The sequence below is a fragment of the Cajanus cajan genome, chromosome 9, assembly GCF_000230855.2.
Source record: "Cajanus cajan strain Asha chromosome 9, NIPB_CcT2T_4, whole genome shotgun sequence".
Lineage (NCBI taxonomy): Eukaryota > Viridiplantae > Streptophyta > Magnoliopsida > Fabales > Fabaceae > Cajanus > Cajanus cajan.
This window is the reverse complement of record NC_138525.1, coordinates 39,740,853-39,761,876: the sequence shown is the minus strand read 5'-3', so window position 1 is coordinate 39,761,876 and position 21,024 is coordinate 39,740,853. Positions and strand designations below refer to the sequence as shown.

Sequence of the window (21,024 nt, the reverse complement as noted above, 5' to 3'; positions counted from 1 at the left end):
GGTATCCTAGATCATAGATTTTTCTCCTCCTTTGTAGCTATGTTTAGACTATACATATAGAGATGAGAGATTCATTTACTTTAAGAGTAAATTTATTTAAATTTACTTCATTTAATAACTCATATTCTACATCAAATTTCAACAATTCAACCGTTGAATTTAAAGTCCTTAATGCATAGATCACATTTACAAATTTTTAAAAAATTTGAACATTAATTCAATTGACGAATAACATAAAAGCATTTTATATGTTGATTTGAATTTATGATATGAAATATCAAATGGTTTTCAATGTTTTTTAAAAAAAAATTACAAAATTGATCTATGCATTAAAAATTTTAAATTTAATGGTTAGATTATTGAAATTGTATATAAAACATGGGTTATTAAACAAAATAAATTTAGGTACAGTCACTCCTCGAATAATCGGATCCCTCCTTATATATATATATATATATATATATATATATATATATATATAAGGAAGAAACAAACATGAGTTTGGACGTTTCCTTATATATATATATATATAAAGACTTAGTCCAATTTTGGTGGATGGCTCTAAACTTATGCCTAGTTTGACTAGTTAAACTAGTAGGTTTGAACAAAGGTTTAGTCACAGATTGGGCTTCACTATCCTTAGTTCCGGAGGTAGAAGCTTTACTAACTAGGTTTTCTCCTAAAACTTGGAGATACTTGTTAGTATAATTGTTTTGTTCCATAAGAGCCTTAATATCCTGGGCTCCTACAGATTCATCAAACTTATACTTAAAAGGTGAAGCCAAATACTTATCTTCTAAGTTTGGGATAAAATAACTACTATTTGGGGGGAGATCTGACTTAACAAGTTTCCCATCTTTACGATGCCAAACAGTAATGGTATTAACAGAAAGATCTTCTGTGATTGTGGTAATCCAAGGTGGACTAATCTTATTTCTACGAAGGTAAACATTAAACCAATCGAAGAAACAAACATGAGTTTGGACGTTTTCAAGGAAAGTATAGAACGAGTCTATGATCTTTGACCTAAGGTCACCCTTAAAATTATTAAGAAACCATTGTCTCTGGGATGTCCATTCCCCAGAGTAGAATTCCTTATGAAGGGTAGGCTTATCAATGGTGTACCTATTCATGGTTGACCATACTGCATTTCAGATTGGGTAGGAGAGTGAATTTCAGTTGAAGTTTCGTCCTCATTCCTACTGTAGATTGTTCTGGGAATAGTAGATGAGTTGTCTAATCCTTGGAGGTTAAACGTTGAATGGGCAGCAGAGAAGGATCTTCTAGCAGATCTAAAATTATCAGATCTAACAGAATTGGATCTAAAAGATGAAAAAGAATTGCGTCGGTTGAAGGTGATAGTAACTTCACCGGCTGGGTGTTGGTTGATTTCCTGAATCTCAGGGGTTGGTCTAGGTGCAGGGGTTACTGCCTTAGTTACCGTCCAACTATCAAGGAGAGTAACATCTTCCCATTTGATAGAAACAGGGACAACTACGTTAGCCTTACTAAAGTCTGTAAGGAAAAGGGTGGTTGTTCCTACTTCAGGAGGTTTGTAAACTTTTGAGCTAATAGAGTTCATAACCTTGTACTGAACCCTATAGATGAGCGCAAAGGGATAGATCCTGGTTTCATATGTAATCCTTTGGTTTGGATTTGAAGATAAAGAGCATCAAGGATGTTGCGATCTTTGAGGCTGATAGTACGGTTGGGGAAACAATTGAAAAAGATAGGACCTTTAGCAAGGGAGGTCTCAACAGTTCCTATCAGAGATTGATTAAACCTAAGGTGTCTAAGATCACGAAGACAACAAAGGATAGAGCTATCTAGACCTTCGATTCCTAAGGGTTTGATGGCTACTTGAATACAACCGATATGAAGGTAGTTGTATTTTTTGGCTTGTTCAACAAGAGATTGTTCATCAAGAAGATGGAATTCTTCTTCCTCATTAGAGAGGGGAATTTGTTTTTCAGTGGTTTTGACAATATAATCGGTTTGCTTAAACCATTTACCATCAAGTTTGTAGATTTCACTGGCAGAGACTTTTGGGAGCTGTCAATCATCAAGCTCCTGATTGTGGTTTTCAAAACAAAATTCTTCATTGAAAATGTTTGAAGATTGGGGTTTTGATTGTTGCTCAGAGAGCGATGAAGATCCAGGAGTGGACGATTTGCAAGAAAACTTTGAGACAAAGGAATTAAACATGACTGGGAAGATAGAAAAGAGAGGAAGGGAGCAAAAAGATGGTGAAAACAAGCAATGAATTAACCCTCCAAATATCATCGCCATCATATAGTTCAGTAAAAAAGTTATAACAGGATCTAATCCAATTTTAACACAAAATCATCCTATAAGATTATCAATTAGTTGTGGAACATAAACTGACTTTTACCCAAAAAACTTTTTTTTTTCTTTTTTTTTGTTTAGTTCGTGGCATCGTTGCGACTTAGTGACAAGTCTCTCTGGGGGTGTTCACAACACTCTTCTGAACCAGAAGATCCAGAGTTGTCCAGCCTATAAACCATTTTATAAAGAAACTTTACAAACGTTCTGATCAGGCAAATATGTATGATGACCTAATATCCATGATGATCTACGATCAGCGTATAAACATCCTGGACTTACTGCCTTTCCATAGGTCTTACTGCCTCCACGCCCCATTCCAGAAGCACCATGGATCTAGAAACACCATAGATCTTTGCTTAACCAAGAAATGTAACACAAAATGTACAAGAACAGAATAGAAAATACAACCATAATTGAAAAGATATGGGTAAAGGTTAGAGTATATATCCATCAACAAAATAACCTTACAGCATAATTTAAATATTATAAGCAAATTAGATCCAGCCATAAATTCCTACTTCCCCATCAGGCTCTGATACCAGAGGTATCATCAGAATCAGAACCTAAGGACGACGTTCCTATCTTATTAATCCTAAGAGATTGGTCTTTCTGAGAGACGCTCCTAGTAACCGGACCAGTCTTAACAGAATCAGCCTGGGAGGTACTAGGGGTTTCAGGAATGACAATAGAGTTGTCCTTACTGGAGTCTTCTAAAGACTTAGGGTTAATCCTAGCAGAAAATATATATTATTCAGAGGTATCTAAATATTATACTTTCCTTGAAAACGTCCAAACTCATGTTTGTTTCTTCGATTGGTTTAATGTTTACCCTCGTAGAAATAAGATTAGTCCACCTTGGATTACCACAATCACAGAAGATCTTTCTGTTAATACCATTACTGTTTGGCACCGTAAAGATGGGAAACTTGTTAAGTCGGATCTCCTCCCAAATAGTAGTTATTTTATCCCAAACTTAGAAGATAAGTATTTGGCTTCACCTTTTAAGTATAATTCTGATGAATCTGTAGGAGCCCAGGATATTAAGGCTCTTATGGAACAAAACAATTATACTAACAAGTATCTCCAAGTTTTAGGAGAAAACCTAGTTAGTAAAGCTTTTACCTCCAGAACTAAGGATAGTGAAGCCCAATTTGTGACTAAACCTTTGTTCAAACCTACTAGTTTAACTAGTCAAACTAGGCATAAGTTTAGAGCCATCCACCAAAATTGGACTAAGTCTTTAGAAGACTCCAGTAAGGACAACTCTATTGTCATTCCTGAAACCCCTAGTACCTCCTAGGCTGATTCTGTTAAGACTGGTCCGGTTACTAGGAGCGTCTCTCAGAAAGACCAATCTCTTAGGATTAATAAGATAGGAACGTCGTCCTTAGGTTCTGATTCCGATGATACTGAGCCTAGCAGAAAATCCGTTCTTAGGGTTAATCCTGTTATCAATAAGGCGCTTATCTGGAAGCAACCTTCAAAGCTTTACTACAATCGGGCTACAGCCCCTGACCTTTTGCTTAAAGAAAAGAATGATCAAAGTTTTCGGTCATTCAGTGCAACCAACATCTATGAATGGAATATAGATGGCTTGACCGAGTATAATATTCTTAATACTCTCCAACACATGACCATGGTTTCTACAGCCTACCAAACAGCTTTAGATAGTGCAGATGAAGCCATTGTTGAAATACTAACGTCTGGGTTTTCTGGACAACTTAAAGGATGGTGGGATAATTATGTTTCTGATGAAGAGAAACATGAAATTATCACTGCTGTCAAGACTGATGTTGAGGGTAATGTCATCATCCAAAAGGGAGAACCTATTCCCGATGCTGTTAACACCCTTATTATGGTCATTGTCAAACACTTCATAGGAGATCCTAATATCTGGAAAGACCGTTCTGGAGAACTCCTATCCAATCTTAAATGTAGAACCTTAGGAGATTTTAGGTGGTACAAAGACACCTTTCTCACTAGAGTTTACACCAGGGATGATAGTAACCAACCTTTCTGGAAAGAAAAGTTTCTAGCCGGACTCCCAAAATCCTTAGGAGACAAGGTTAGAGAAAAAATTCGTACCCAGTTCAATGGCGACATCCCTTATGGCCAACTAAGTTATGGAAATCTCATAGCTTATGTCCAGAAAGTGGCCCTAAAAATTTGTCAGGATGATAACATCCAAAAACAATTAGCAAAAGAAAAAGCCCAAAATCGTAAGGATTTAGGAAACTTTTGCCAGCAATTTGGTTTGCCTTGTTCTAAGAACCCAGCCAGGATAAAACATAGGAAACCAGGAAAATCACCTCAACATCAGGTTAGCAAGCCTAGACCCAAATTTTCCAGATTTAGGTCTAGAAAAACCAATATTAATAGGTCGCCTATTACTAATTCTGCTCCTCAGACTTCCAATCCTAACAACAAACCTAGGGAGACTAGAACTTGTTTCAAGTGTGGCCGTCAAGGTCACTTAGCAAAGTTTTGTAGGATTTCTTCTAAGGTCAGAGAACTTAGCCTTGATCCTACTACCCTTGATCAGCTTAACAATCTTTTGATTAATTCTTCTGATAGTGATGAAGAAGATAAACAATCAACCTCTGAGGACATTCAAGCTGATGATGATCTTTCCTCTTCTGATGAAAGCTCTGAATCTCCTCTCATTAATGTCATTCACAATGATGAGCAAAATCTCCTCCTTGACGCTTTAAAATCCATTCAAGATCCTCATGAACGAGAAGAGTATCTTTTGAAGCTCAAGCAACTTCTTCACAAACCTAAATCCACTCATTCTGATAACAGGTTTGTCAATAACAAGTTTGATCTTACTCAAACTCTCAAACGTCTTGAAAAATCTGCTGCTAAGCCAGTTACCATTCAAGACCTTCAAACAGAAATTTGTTTCCTCAAATCCGAAGTCCGTGATCTCAAAAAGAAGCAGCAGTTACATGAGACCTTTATTTCTCAAATAACTGAAGCTTTTTCAGATGAAATGATTCATGATACCAATGAAGACAATCTCAGTAATCATTCTGATCAGAAGACCAATGAGGACGAAGATCTTTTCACCGCCTTTATTAATCAGTGTAACATTCAAAAATTGTATGTTGATGTTACCATCCTTATCGATGATTTTGTCTTAGATACAGTTGCTCTTTTTGATACCGGAGCTGACTCTAATTGTATTTTGGAAGGTCTTATACCAACCAAGTACTTCCACAAAACCTCTGAAAAGCTTAGAACTGCTAGTGGTTCCCGCCTTGAAATAAGGTATAAGCTCCCCTTGGCTACCATCAAAAACGATAGTCTCCAGGTTGAAACTCCTTTTCTCCTGGTTAAAAATCTTAAGAATGACGTTATTCTTGGAACTCCATTCATCAAATCTATTTTCCCAATCCATATCTCCAACGAAGGTATCTCTACGCAGCACCTAGGGAAAACCATTACCTTTAAATTCCTGAACAAACCCCTTGTTCGGAGTATCAACCAAATCGACCATAAGCTTAATCAAATCAATTTCCTCAAAGAAGAAATTTCTTTCAAACATATCAAAGGCCAACTTTCTCAACCTCATATCAAGAACCGTATTACCAATCTCCAAAATCGTTTTCAGAACATTATCTGTTCGGACCTTCCTAATGCCTTTTGGGATCGTAAGAAACATATGGTTAGCCTTCCTTATGAAAAGGACTTCACTGATCGTCAAATCCCGACCAAAGCTCGGCCTATCCAAATGAGTCATGAACTCGTTATCCATTGCCAAAATGAAATCAAGGACCTTCTTTCTAAAGGATTAATCAGAAAAAGCAAGAGCCCTTGGTCTTGCGCTGCTTTCTATGTCAACAAAGCTTCCGAAATTGAGCGTGGTGCTCCTCGGCTAGTTATCAATTATAAACCTCTCAATCAGGCTCTCCAATGGATTCATTATCCTATTCCTAATAAAAAAGATGTTCTTGCCCGAATGCATTCAGCAAAGATCTTTTCAAAGTTCGATATGAAATCAGGATTTTGGCAAATCCAAATCAATCCCATTGATCGCTACAAGACAGCGTTTACTGTTCCGTTTGGGCAGTACGAATGGAACGTAATGCCTTTCGGTCTTAAAAACGCTCCCTCTGAGTTTCAAAATATCATGAATGATATTTTCAATCCTTATTCCAATTTCTGCATTGTCTATATTGATGATGTTCTAATTTTTTCCAACTCCATTGATCAACATTTCAAGCATCTTGAAATATTTTTCAATGTCATCAAAAGAAATGGTCTTGCTGTTTCAAAGACAAAAATTTGTCTTTTTCAGACAAAAATCAAATTCCTTGGTCGTACTATTTTCCAAGGAACCATCCGACCTATATGTCGAGTTATTGAATTTGCTGATAAATTCCCCAACCAAATCCTTGATAAAACACAACTCCAAAGATTTTTGGGTTGTCTTAATTACGTTGCTGACTTCTTCCCGCAACTCAGTAACATTACTAGGCCTCATCATGATAGGCTTAAAAAATCTCCCCCTCCATGGACTGATGTTCATACTAATCTTGTTAAGCAAATCAAACTTCAGGTCAAAGTTTTGCCTTGCTTGTATTTACCTAATCCCAATCTTTTCAAAATCGTTGAAACTGATGCTTCCGATCTTGGTTATGGTGGTATCCTTAAACAACGAATGCATGATTCTGAAAAATGTATTGCATTTACTTCAAAACACTGGAACAAAGCCCAACAAAATTATTCTATTATAAAAAAAGAAGTTTTGGCTATTGTTCTTTGTATTTCAAAATTTCAATCTGATTTATTAAATCAAAAATTTTTAGTCCGGGTTGATTGTAAATCAGCCAGAGAAATTTTACAAAAGGATGTAAAAAATCTTGCATCAAAACAAATTTTTGCCCGATGGCAAGCTATATTAAGTGTTTTTGATTTCGAAATAGAATATATCAAAGGCACCTCAAACACCTTACCTGACTATCTTACCCGTGAATTTTTACAAGGAAAAGAGTGATGAAATGTCACCAAAACTACGATCAAAGGTAACCTCTTCTAGAGGAAGGGGTAAAGGTATCTCTCTGGGCAGGTCTTCCCGCTCAGCCAAATCTGTTAAATCTGTGTCTTCTACAGATGAAATTCAATCTGATAAAGCCTTGTCTAAGGCTTTGAGGAACAAATCTCCACCCATGGAGACAACACAATCTGGGTCATCTACCCAAGCTGGGTCATCTACCCAGAAATCAATTAAAGCTGAGTCATCTACTCAGCAAACCACCAAGCCATCTGATTATGCAATGGCAATACCAACCCTTCAAGCCCTCCAAGATACCGGGCTTACCCATCTTCCTTCTAAATCCTGGAAACAAATTTTTTCAGCAGAACCCGACAACTCTTTTGGGGACAAAACCTGAAATCCATTATTTCAGAAATTGCCAATTCCAAAATTACCCTACAATCAAAAGAATTGGTAGAGCAGCCTCAACCAATTCCCTCAAAACAACCTTCCTATCAGCAAAAAGAAGGAAGATTCCACCCAACAATCCAAATGGAACCTGAATTTTGGGATCCAAACCCAAATAAAATTTGTGAAAAAATCTTTCCACCAACATTTCTCTTTAAACCCCTTAGTCTTAATAAGACTAGGAAATTTTATGAATTTATTCTGGTGGATTCAAAATCCGTTTCAATCAAACACAATTTTGATAGAAGTGATACTCAACTTATCACTCATTCAACTCTCCAAATTTTAAAAATTTTAACTTTCAAAGATTTTGAGAACAATCCCAATCAGGTCAAAAAAATTTCCCAGCCCTTTGACCCTATTGGTTACAATTACTGGGATTATATCAATGCTTGGACAAATGTTTTTTGGTTCCAAAATAAGAATCACAAGCATTCCTGGTTAATCTATTTTAAAATGAAAGTCCGATACTTTTTCCCTCAGTGGTTCGCTGAATGGTGGGAGTATTTTGGACCAATTCAAAGTATTCTTCCTAATGATATCAAGGAAGGATACAACCAATTCAAATCAAGATTTGAAGAAGGAACTAATCCATTTCATCCCTCTCTTCATTTCTTTCCAAAATTTTCATTAGCTTGGATTTTTGCCTGGCAACACCAGTATAAAAAGAATTCCAAGCTTCTTCCAATCTTGGGCAAGCAAGCCTCCGTCAAATGGTGGGATCAGTTTGATGCATCCCGAGCAAACACCCAAGGAGTAGCTTTATGGTTTCAGAAGAATCCAAAAAGCCTCAAGACGGCTGACCCAGAAACCTGCCAGTTTCTCAATAGGAAGGCCAAAATTGCAGCAGCACTTGCAGCATCTACTAGTGATGAAGCCTTGGCTACAAATCTTCATCAAATCCTTGATCTCCTACAGACGGACTCAGAGTCAGGTTCGTCCAAAGGAAAAGCTAAGAAGGAAGTCTCCTCTCCTTCCTCATCTGGATCATATTTCCAAAATGAAGATGACTGTTTTGGAATTGATATTGAAGCAGCCGCTAATTCAGAAGAAGAATAACTGCTTCAGTAGCAGATTTCGAACCAACCAATCTTCAGCTTGTTTGATTATTAATCATGATAATTTTGTTTAATGGTGGACATATTCATATTTTATATTGTGAATATATTCATATTTTATATTGTGAATACCCTGCACCTCATATTATCATAACAATCTATAGGCATCACTTCAATCCAGCAATGTATGTAAACATCTACCCAGTTTGAAGAGATAAACAGTTCCAGTGAAGTTACCAGCACTGTGGCAATCTACTATTCATCCTGCGAAAGGATAATGTTCAACGCAACTGTTCACTATTCACTGTAGCGGAAGCGGAGCACTACTGTTCACTGTAGCGGGATTTCAATGTTACTGTTGTAACAGTAAAAAATTTTATTTTATAAATAGCATCTCTGCCCATGATGTTAGGCAGATTCGAGTTTAAGCATGAGAGTTAGAGTGAGAACCTCCTTCTCTCTAGCCTTTGTAATCTTTTATCAGTCAATCAATACAACTATTTTGTATTAAATCTACTCTTCTCTTCTCATCTCCTCCGCCCTCTTCGTCTGGCTTTGCCGCATTTGGGCTTCAACATTTATATGCTTTAAGTTTACTTTCTGTTCATCTACTTTCTGTTCATTTACTTTTTGCATATTTATTGTTCTTGTTCATGGTAGTCAGTCTACTGCCTACTTCTCTCCGCCTTTTCCCGTGATCCTCCCTGATCTTCCTTAGATTCCTTATATGTTTAATATATATATATATATACATTTTTCAAAGCTATTAATCTTATGTTAGTATTAGAGCAGTCCAATCTCTTGCAGCCATCGATGCTCTCCTCTATGAGTTGCTACTTTGCGCCGTTCAGGTGCGTGAGCTACACATGCTGCCTTCTGGTATACGACGTGACAAAGCATCCTCTCCAAGGGTCTCATCGACACTTTTACACACCCTGTTTCAAGTGTCACTTCATGTTTGAACACCTATTTGGCATCTAGACCTGTTTCCTCCTTTTTTAGCACTCCCGCAATAACTTCATAAAAACAATGAAAACAATTATTTGTATTGGTAGGGTTCTCTTGAACTTCCGTTCCTAACTAAGTTACTATGATTACCCGAAAAAAGAACAGTAACGAAGTATCTTTAGATAATATTGAACGATAGAAGTTGGTATTTCAGTTTCGTGCTTTGTTGTGACAAATAGCGATGGGAATAGGACAAGTCAAGTCAGGCTTTGAATATAAAGGTCAGATTTATTCTATAAAAAATTAAAACTTAAGTCTGACCTATTATTTATTATAGGCTTTTTTTATAGGTCTAGCCTGGTCTTTTTAAAGTCTGGTATAGCCTATTAATTTATTTAAAGCCTATTTAAATTATTAATGTCATAAACTTAATTTTTTAAAAATCAACAAAATTATTTTTAAAATATAGTTTACTCAATATTATTAAAATTTAAATTTTAAAAGAAATATAGGAGAAAAATTGAATATTTTTTGTTAAAAGAACAATTCATACCTAGTCATGTAAATTAATGTACACTCATGCACAGGCCGTAAGTTTATAAACCTATAATGAAAAAATAATCGGGCCTAACAGGCTTGTGTATAAATCTAAGTTTGAGCTTTTTATAAATAGGCTTCTTTTAAAAACCTAAACTTGACCTTTTTATTAAACAGGTTAGGACAGGTCAGACTTTAAAGAGGTCAGACCATAAATCCCTATTTAAGACCTAGCCTATTCTCATCGCTAGTGGCAATCAACGGATCTCAATATACTAGGGAACCTTAGAACATTCAAGACTTGGAACTCCTTTTGAAACTCCTATTTTTGCAAATGATGTTCAACTCCTTTAGGATTTTGCCCAAAAGTTAACTTCCCACAAACAAACAGATCATGATATGATCTCCTTTGCTGTTCAAGCCCAATTGACTGTTGAAGAAATGAAGATGTTCTTAGAAGCTGACTCATTGAAAGCAATTGAACAAGTTACATATGGGGATGATTCTTTGTGCTATGAAACCAGATTTTGTCATGTTTGTCATCAAATCTTGACCGGTAAAGAATTTCTGTCAATGGAGAGTTTAATAACACAACAACTTGTTCCTACCCTTTAGAGTAGAAATCTTCGTCTGAATCTTAAGCAATGGTATCCACTTGAGAAAGGGGAAATCTTAGCAATAGAGGAGGCCGTGATGGTAATGGTTAAAGTCCTCAAAGCTCTAATTATAAGACAATGGGCCATATTAGAAAAATTGATACTCATAATGGTTTTTCTGACAAGATGGAAAATGTCTTCAAACCTGAGAAAGCTAAACCAAAATTATGTGATAAAGAATATCAGAAATACTAGAGGTTAAAATCCAGCAGTCCAGCACATCCATCTTCAGCCCCTACTACTTTAACATTGTAGACTCCTCATGTTGAACATTGCAATTCTATAATCCGCTTTCCTATATACTAGGGGTGTAAGTGAGTTGGATTAGACCTTTAGGACCTAACCCAATTTAACATAATCGGGTTGGATTGGATTAGATTTGTATTTTATTTGTGTAGTGACGCAACCCAACCCAACATAACATAAATAAGAATAATAGGATGAATACATATTAGATTATTAACTTAAGTTTTAACTAATGTATTATCTCTCTCTCTCTCTCTCTATATATATTTATATATAGTTGTACGCAATCAGATTGAATACATATTAGATTATTAACTTAAGTCTTAACTAATATATCAAGCATATCTTCAATTTAATTTTGTGTTGTTTCATGTATCTATACCTATTATAAAGGCGATATTCAGTTTTTGAATCCAAGACCTTGAAGTTGAAAGACTACACACAATACCAGTTAATTCAACAAATATTAATAATTACTTCTAAATAAATATAGAGACACAAAGTGTCTTCATCCCACTACTATTCGATAATTAATGTGTTGTCTCATGTATATTTGATAACTAATATTTTTAGTTATTTTTAAAATTTAGGTCAGGTTAATTGGAGTACAAACCCTTTAACTTGTTATGCAACCCAATTATAATCGATAAAGTAAACAATCCAACCTATTAAAATGTAATTGAGTTGAGTGAGACCGGATGCATGAGTCGATCACGAATTGCTTACATCCCTACCATACACATCAAAAGGCTCGTATGACCTGAACAAAGGTACAAACCCCTTGGACCCTTGTTCAATAGGTAGATACTATCACTCAGATATATGAATAAAAAGTCTGTACGCTCTGAACAAAGGTACAACGAAGAAGAAAAATTTGACCTTGGACTCTTAGTCAATGGGTAAATACTATCACTTCAGATTGCTGAGTGATAATCTCAATCAAACATTATTTTCTCAAAGCTATTAATCATGAGTGATGTTAATATGATACAGTATTTATTACTTAGGTAGGCTACGACTTCTAGTCAATATTTAAAAATTCACATTACACCTTTTTCAATATAATTTGGTCTTATTTGTTGGATAATATAGTATAAATGTGCAACAAGATAAAGCTATGATTATAGTGTTGATGAGCTTGTAAAAATATAACACTAAAGCAAGAACCTGAAACTCGATAGGTGTAATAGTCTTCCCTTTGTCTGTCATGTCATCACTCTGTAAGAATAAAATAATTAAAAACAAATATATTCAATTGAGAGAAGAATAATATTTTATATGTTCTTCTGAGAAGGAAAGGATTTTAAGCACTTGAACATATTTATTTCAACAAGGTTATTGAATTTTCACTATCATTAACATCGAATGGTAAGATTTAAATCTGGCCCGCCAACAGCCTTAACGGCAGAGCTAGAGAGGCAACAGTGCTCTGTTTTTGTTGCAGCAGAAACAGAACTCCCATGGTTGGGATGCTCTGAGATACCAATTAGAAAAAAAGAAATTTTTATCAATAATATTTTTCACACCAATTACATTCTCCAATCATACTCTTATAGAGAAAACTACTATCTCCATTCTAAAATAAGGAAACTATGACTTGAATATAAAAAGAAAAAAAATAAAGAGATAATGATAAAAAGATTAAAGTAGATACTGATAACCCTAAGATATTTCTGTTATTTAAAACACTAACTAATGGGTAACTAATCAATTGTAATTCACTGCAACCACGGGTTACCTAACTGGAGGGAATGCTCTTACATGTACAGTTATGTAGCAGTCATCTAAATGTTGTCAGGTTCTGCAGGTCTTGTACAATGTTACTGATAGTCTCTACTAGACTCTTGTGGGATTATTTCTGGTACTCATTGAATTAATATATTTATTTAGCCTATTAAAAAAAGATTTCGATCAAATTATTGGAAGAATTCAAACCTGAATGTAGGGGAAATATATGTCCTTCAGGAAGCACTGGAGTCTGTTTATGTGAACATCTTTTATTTTTGGCTTGTAAATTTCAACCTGCAACAGTATCACATCACATGTTCATATTCAAATTAAGTAACGAGACAACCAACATCCTCATGTAAAGTAAAAGGACTTGTAAGTTTCAACCTGCAAGAATATCATATCACATGTTTTTGTTAATGTTCGAATATATATAAGTAAAGAGATAACCAACTTTCTCATGTAAATATGGCATAAAAAGTAAAATGGGGAGTGCCTTGATTAGATAAAAAGAATCAGGGGCTCAACCAAACCAAGTACTTAAATATATTAAGAAAATGTGACACTGGATCTATCAATAAAAATTAATGGCATATCACGAAAAATTGAATAGGGTGTTTGGAAATACGATTTCAAGGCAACAAAACACGTGAAAGATGCAAAACCTACATCTGATAGCTTTATTCTAGACATTAAAACCGCATTCTCAGAGTGTAAAGCTGATCATCTTAAAAATTACTGATTGTCTTTAAAAATTATCCAGCATCCAGCCTTAGATAAATTTTCACGATAGTTACAGGGAACCAAAATGTTGACAATCCCATGTTAAGACAGCAATAATAGTTTAATAGCTTAAATAAACAAATAAAAAGTCAGTAACAAAATCAAAATATGTCTGTCAACTGCGAAATGAAACATCAATGCAAATGGTGAGGGGCATGTAGCTTACCAATTATTATTATTATATGATTAAGTGGTTGAAGCCAAAAATAAAATCCACAAAGATAAAAATAAATAAGAGAATGAAAATAGGCAAAAGATGATAGATGGTAGGAACCTTTGTAAAACTTCCTTGAGAGTCCCTAATTTCATTGGCTGAGGGATCTCTGATGCCACCACCAGTCTCAATAAAAAAGATAATATATAAAAGTAACATCCAACTGTCAGTTGAGAGCATAAACAAATAACCAAAAAAGAAAGCATTAAACACATTGCCTTGTTCGGGAAACATGAATACCTTCCACGTGTCTTTAGAGTTAGATGTACTTAACAAAGCTTCTCTCTCAAGAAGTAACATGTAGACTTTCTTTACATGCTTTGTCTTGGAAGAAACTGAAGCACGCCTTATTATGTGAAAATAACAATAGTAAGAAATTTGGGGATACAGATTACACAGATATAATATGGGGAAATTACTTGTATATTAGTAAGAAATCATACCTCCCCAAATGCATAGATGCTATAGGTCCACCATATCCAAACATCCCAAAATAAGGCTGCACGATTACCCCCAACAAACAGACAATCAGATTAAAACACACGGTAGAAATCTACCCCGTCCCCTCTTTTGACTAACATTTACATTCATCTATGTGCATAAGCAGAAAAAACAGCAGTGTATTCAACAAAAGTTAATATGAAGGAAATACCTTTAGTTACTAACACATTTCATAAACCCATGCTCTTCAAGATTAAAAATTAAAATACTTGCAATATTTGGGAATGTTACCGTAAACATGTTCAACATAAAATATAAAAATAAATATAAAAATAAAATAAAAAGAAAGAAAGAGAGAAAAAATGAAAAGCACCATTAAGTAAGGTGGTTTTCCACCAATAGCCAGTGATTTTGAAGATCTGTGAAGTGAAGCACCCATTTTTCCCCTGTACAAAAGATGAAAAGTATATGATCAAGTGAAGACAGTAGAATATGTAGCCAATAAAAGTCCTGAGAAATTCCTTTTAAAATATGATTGAAAGTGAATGTAATTTAACCTGTCTATCCTGTCAGATGAAAGTACAAATAAAGACATATGAATTTATTAAAATCAAAAGGCTGGCATGTTTGAAAACTAGGTGTTAATTAGGGAACAACTAAAATGTGTGAACAGAATTGAAATTTTAGTTAGGGCTGTTTACTTCGAAAAAATATTTGTTTTCACTAATAGTTATAAAAATGCTACTTTGATCCCTTATTTATTGTTTTTATAGATTTGTACAAGAAAATAGTAAAACTAGCAAAAAGAAAATAGGAAACAAAGTAAAAGCAAGATGATATTTTTAAAATTATTAATTAAAATAGAAAATGTTTTCACGTACCAATTAATTCTTAGAATTTTGTTTTCAAAAACACAGATGTGTATTTGATTGTAATACCAAACACAATAACCATCAAACTCCGTGCAAAACATACTGATGAACCTTCAACCAGAAAATTTCTCTGCCTATTATTATCTACACTTAATATATTGGTATCAATTGACATTTTATTCCTAACATCTAGATTTCAATCCCTTTGGCCATTAACACCAAAAACGAAAACAGATTTTAAATTTGATCAACTAACAAAAACTTTTTTCGCTACATAAGCAAGAAAGTACATATCATTATATCCTTGGTCAGTAAAATCAACCTCTTGGCTCTTGGTTTTGCATTTTTCTGACAAACAAGTCTGGCTAATATTCATATCTAAATATTAAAAATTTCAAATGTCTTGACGTTTGATTCAAATACTAAGTTCATAAAATAAAATAGAATCAGATAGATACCACTTCACAAGGGAATTTTCATCAGTGTCATCCATCCCTGGGCCATTATCGAAAATTGAAATCTTATCTTTACTCAGATTTACTCTGCAAATCATAAAATACACTTTAGGGAACATTGTGCATAGGTGTAAGAAATCTTGTAAGCAAACACAAGACACAAAATCAACTATGTAATATTTTAATACAGAAAAATGTTACGTCAAAAATAATGGTGGCTATTGGGAAAAACCCAAGTCTCACATCGACTAGAGATTAGGCAATTAAATAGTATATAAGTGGAAAGCAACCCTTACCTTACAAGCCGGTTTTGTAGGGTTGAGTTAGGCTTAAATCCACTATTTTAAGATGGTATCAGAGCTATCCTAGATTCTTAAAAATGGGTCACCCACCATTGTTACATGCACCATGCACATGAGGGGGTGTATTCAAGTCCCGCCAATCCTAGATCATTAAAAAAATGTCACCTATCATTTATCCACATACCAAGCCCAATAGTGCTGGACATGAGGGGGTTGTATCGGAAAAGTCCAAGTCTCACATCGACTAGAGATTAGGCAATTAAATAGTATATAAGTGGAAAGCAACCCTCACCTTACAAGCCAGTTTTGTAGGATTGAGTTAGACTTAAATCCACTATTCTAAGAGTAGGGCTTAATCATTAAGTAATCAAATATCTTAAATTTCCATAATTCTTTGGGAATGTGGAATATACTGTTAACTATGAGTTATGGATTTCCCCCCAGGGCAAATACTTTGAAATTCTATCTGGCTCCATGGTTCGGAAACATATAGCAGGAGAAATAAAAAGGGACGGAATGAGAATTAGAGAGGGGAATTCATGTCTCAAGCCTTATCTAGTGAGAGAAGGGAGAGGAAAAGTTAGATTTTGCTTTTTTGTTAGTGAGAACAAGGGTGTGAACCTTTGTGGGATCATTGTTCTGGGTTTTGCAGAATTCATTGTGCACAGCATTCTTCTGATATTAATAATACATTTCAGTAATAAATAATAATAATCTGTCACAATATATAAAAGGAATACATATTTGTCATGTCTATTATTTATAAAACATTTATATCCTTCTATCATATCTTGATATTTTCTCACTGATAGATCTCTTTAGGATAAAATAGGAACAAAAATTGTTCATATAACAAAGTTAACTGCCCACTTCATTCAATATTAATTACCCACATTTTTTTTCGCCAGAGACACAAATTCTTACCACAGTAATAATAACAACAATGAATTCCAACCTTTCGTATTTTTTAATATCTTTCTCTATGGAAGGTTCAGTTACGGTACTTAAAAGAATGATTAGTCACAATCAATTGAAAGCAAATAACTATAACATAACCGAAAGAAATACTTTGAGATCAAATTACCCATGTTAAAAATAAATTTTAATTCACAGTCCTGAACCTCTTAATTATTTATACAAAATAACAGACTGCGGATTTTTTTTCTTTTGCTACGCTTAATAATAGTAGAAAGACAATATCACTATCTCATTGATGTCATACAATCGTACCGAATTATCTTCCTCTTATTTTCCCCGTTGGACCACACAGCTTGCAAGGAATTATCCTGGTGTATGAATAGCAGTATTAGTATCAAGATGTGAACTGAATAAAATCATTGTACAGTACTACAGTGTTCAGTTAATAAACTCACAATCAAGTCTGCAAGAGCTGTTTCGAAAGTATATTCTTCAGGAAGCTCCAGTAATAGATCAGTATCTGGCGTCAAATCCCACATATTCTGCATTTCAAACAGAAGCATTATAGTACCGTGGAACAAAAGATTACCAGCAGTAACCAAAAATCAACAAAAAATGTTAACCTCGAAAGACTTGGCAACATCGCTACTCCCATCCTGACTCAGAAAGAATACAAACAAGTTGAAGATTCAGCAAATAAGCACATGGATAATATTTTTTTTTATCATGTAAAATATTATAAGGACACAACAAGGATCAAATCTAACTACTCTCGCTTCTACCTAACTCCTTCCCCCATAAGCTCATGGTTAATATAAATATGATAAAATATATTTTTATTCGTAAATCCTAAACCATAAACTTTTGTGACTTTTTTTACGATGAATAATACTGAACTTCAATTTTCTCCTTTAACATTTTGCTTCTTATGTCAAAATTTTTGTGTATAAAAAAGAAAAAACTTTAGAGACTAAAATTTCTATATGAAATTGGTTCAGAGACTTAAAAATAAAAATCAACAAAATTTAGAAACTAAAACATATTTAATCCTAAAAGAAATTACATACACCTTACGTAACGAAACAGAACAGAACATAGGATGAGTAGGGTATACTGACATGAAGCCGTAGAATGTGGCACTTGTTTGGCTTAAAGCTTTTCAATTTAATAACGTTCCTGATTTTCGTATCATTGGCATCTTGAATAAAGAGAGAACCTTCCTTCCAGTTAACGTCTCTTAACTTGTTTGTTGACTCAAAGTGCCTACGCCTACGAGCTTCAAAGTACTTATCTTTAACCAAACCCACGAAATTCCACAAAGGCATTTCCGGTTCAGGGTCGGGTAATGCTAGTTCCACGCTCGTTCCGTTCGGTAATAGGATTTTGAACCTCAACACTTTTCCAAAATCACAATCATCATCGTCTTCGCTTTGCACCATTCTCCTCTTTCTAGGGTTTTCCCCTTCCATGATCTCGCAACCTGTCCACAGCGCAATGTCATTCGGAACGCGTAGAAAACAGAAAAGAGAAAATCGCAGTTAAAAAGAAATAAGCCACAATATGTGACTTGAGGTGTTGTTCTACAAGCAAAGTTGTTCGTATCAGTGGAAGCTGAAAGAATGAGCGAAGTTGAATTTGTTCCTTGCGGAACACGCAGGGCATGTGCATATGCATATGCATATATGAACGCAACACAAACATTTTCTCATTGAAATTGTCATGTTTTTACCTTACGAGCTCCTAATGACGTTGAAATGAACGCAGTGTAGGACGCGCTGGTTCTGCAGAAGCTCGGAGAAATGAAATAGGGAATGAAGTTGGGAAGACAAAAGGACGAGGAGTTGAGTGAATGAATAGTGGGAATAAGAAGGAAAAGTGAAGGGTCGGTCGCAGAGATTGTAATATGGTGTGCTCAGGCGTAGCGGGACGAGGACTGAGCCAATAGGAAATGGACACGTCATGTTTTATTGTCCGAAAATGTCTGAAAGCCTGATACCATGGGGATTGTTTAAGACGGTAAGAAGAGACTTTAAATCATCTCCTCGCGAGAGAATAAGTAAAAAATAAAAAGTGAAAATTGAGGTGTTTGATTTAAGGAGAGGAGAAGAGAAGAAAGGTTAAATTTTTTTGTTTACATATACTTTGAATTAACTAAATAATTTAAATGATGTTATAAATTAGTTTAAAAATTGTATGTATTAACATTTACGTGATATATATAAGTAAGAGGTTAAAATGGTAAAATAATAAACAATTCCTTCAAATCTTATACATGTAAGAGGTTAAAATGGGAAAATAACAAACAATCTCTTCAAATCTTATCAAATCACATGATACAAAAAAAATAGTGGTCCCACATGACTATTATCTTCTCTTTCTTGTCTTTTACTACGACCAAACAATACACAAAATTCAAAATGTTTCTAATACTTCACAATTCTAAGAAACTCTTTTCCTTCCCTTTTCACAAGAATTATCATTCCTAAATGAAGGGCTAGCATTGATGGGAGTTGGACTAGAATTTTTCTTGATCAATGGGCTTTTTGCAAGTATTCAAAGTAATAAATAAATATAAATAATAAATACTATTTCTGTTATGAATATATATATAATTAATCTAGGTCTAATAACAAATCTTAATTCATTTCATCCATTTTGATAATATCATTTTCAAAAAAAATTATTAATTGAGATTGTATTTTAACTATTCTTTCTAAATATCAAATTCTAATAAAATATTTTAGTGCGTAAGTGTTTTTGTATAGTTTATTCCAAACAAAGGTGGAAATTTAAACAAGTACATAGATATTAAAGTCATACAAGAAACAAATATTGATAAACAAAGCAAAAGGGGTACAAATTTAATTATTATTTTAATTATGCTAAGTTCATCATTAAATGAGTCTAGCCCTCTTTAAGCTTCCCTGGTGGAGTCGCCATCTGTCGAAACCCGAAAAATTCTGATCTTGCCCATAGATAGTCTGGACTTCGCTTTGAAACTCTCATCGGTTTAGGAACGCTCGAGGACTAGACTAATCATTCACTAATAATTTTTGAAAAAGTTCGAAGAAGTCGTTACTGATATTTTACTCAAAACATTTAAAAAAGAAAAGGGTTTTCATAATAAACTAACAATGGCCTTCATAGCTAGAATTTAGGTTCGAGGGTCGATTATGCGTGGGGAAGGTGTTAAGCACCTCATAGTGCCCTGATTCAATACCCTATGATGAATTTAGTAAAATAATAAACATAATTAAGTATTTACCCCTTTTTTTATTAGTCATTTAAACACTTATTATCTACATGGTTACTGATTCTTGCATGACAATAAGGTTATGAAAATAAAAACAAATAAATAAATAAGGAAAGAGAAGAAATTGATAAGAACCTCTGAAGCAAACTTTATAATAAATCTTCAAATAGTGGTGCAAAGGCATGTTTTGACAGCCTCTCGCTCTATAAAAAGCCTCATAGTCGCTCAAGAATATGTAAGGGAAGAGAAGGGAATGATTCTAATAGGAGTCTCTTAACTATGTGTGAAGTGTGGAAGACTAAGCCCTAGGGACACTTATATAGGCACCCAAGGAAGGGGAATGGTCATTCCCAGCACTAAAATGGTCGTTATGGGCCTTAAAATAACATTAAAAGGGTTTTTGGGAATAAGTCATTCCAAATTAGGGTTTGTAGTGTAAATTTTAAGTTGGGAACGGTCGTTCCGGATTTGGATAGGTTCGTTCCCAACTAGGGTTTTATATGTAAAATTTGAATTTCGAACAACCATTCTAAGACTTGGAACAACCGTTCTAGGTATTGGATAGTGGCTTTAAGTCTTTTGCGCCTCTTGGTGCTGTCTTGGTCCGTTTTCGTGCTTTATTGGACCCTCGAGGGCTGTTATTTAAGTCCTAGCGGCCTTTCGTCCTTAATGGAGTAACCCAGACGAAATCTGATGTCTACATAGGCTAACATGAACTCAAGACTACTAACCCTAATTACATTTCAAATTTCAAATTTTCCTCCCATTTATGTCACTATCTTAGATCTAGAATAGAAAATGAAAGGTTGCCATGTGGCAAG

At 34.5% G+C, this 21,024-nt stretch overlaps 1 protein-coding gene across 3 annotated transcripts in view; it reads right to left on the bottom strand.

Moving 5' to 3' along the window:
* GMI1 (gamma-irradiation and mitomycin c induced 1) overlaps nucleotides 1-18,931 on the bottom strand; it is a 40,443-nt gene extending 21,512 nt beyond the window's left edge. The window contains exons 1-12 of one of the 3 annotated variants that reach the window (XM_020350509.3): nucleotides 18,680-18,931; nucleotides 18,069-18,430; nucleotides 17,574-17,606; nucleotides 17,406-17,492; nucleotides 17,263-17,318; nucleotides 15,734-15,817; nucleotides 14,777-14,849; nucleotides 14,406-14,461; nucleotides 14,203-14,308; nucleotides 14,023-14,088; nucleotides 13,173-13,259; nucleotides 12,405-12,455 (exon numbers count right to left, since the gene is read on the bottom strand). In XM_020350509.3, the coding sequence (XP_020206098.2) occupies nucleotides 12,405-12,455; nucleotides 13,173-13,259; nucleotides 14,023-14,088; nucleotides 14,203-14,308; nucleotides 14,406-14,461; nucleotides 14,777-14,849; nucleotides 15,734-15,817; nucleotides 17,263-17,318; nucleotides 17,406-17,492; nucleotides 17,574-17,606; nucleotides 18,069-18,419 (1,050 nt within the window). In that variant the 5' untranslated portion in view covers nucleotides 18,420-18,430; nucleotides 18,680-18,931. Of the gene's footprint in view, nucleotides 1-12,404; nucleotides 12,456-13,172; nucleotides 13,260-14,022; nucleotides 14,089-14,202; nucleotides 14,309-14,405; nucleotides 14,462-14,776; nucleotides 14,850-15,733; nucleotides 15,818-17,262; nucleotides 17,319-17,405; nucleotides 17,493-17,573; nucleotides 17,607-18,068; nucleotides 18,431-18,679 lie in introns of those variants that run through there. The other 2 variants (XM_020350510.3, XM_020350511.3) reach the window with 2 other exon arrangements.
* Nucleotides 18,932-21,024: the final 2,093 nt, after the last annotated feature.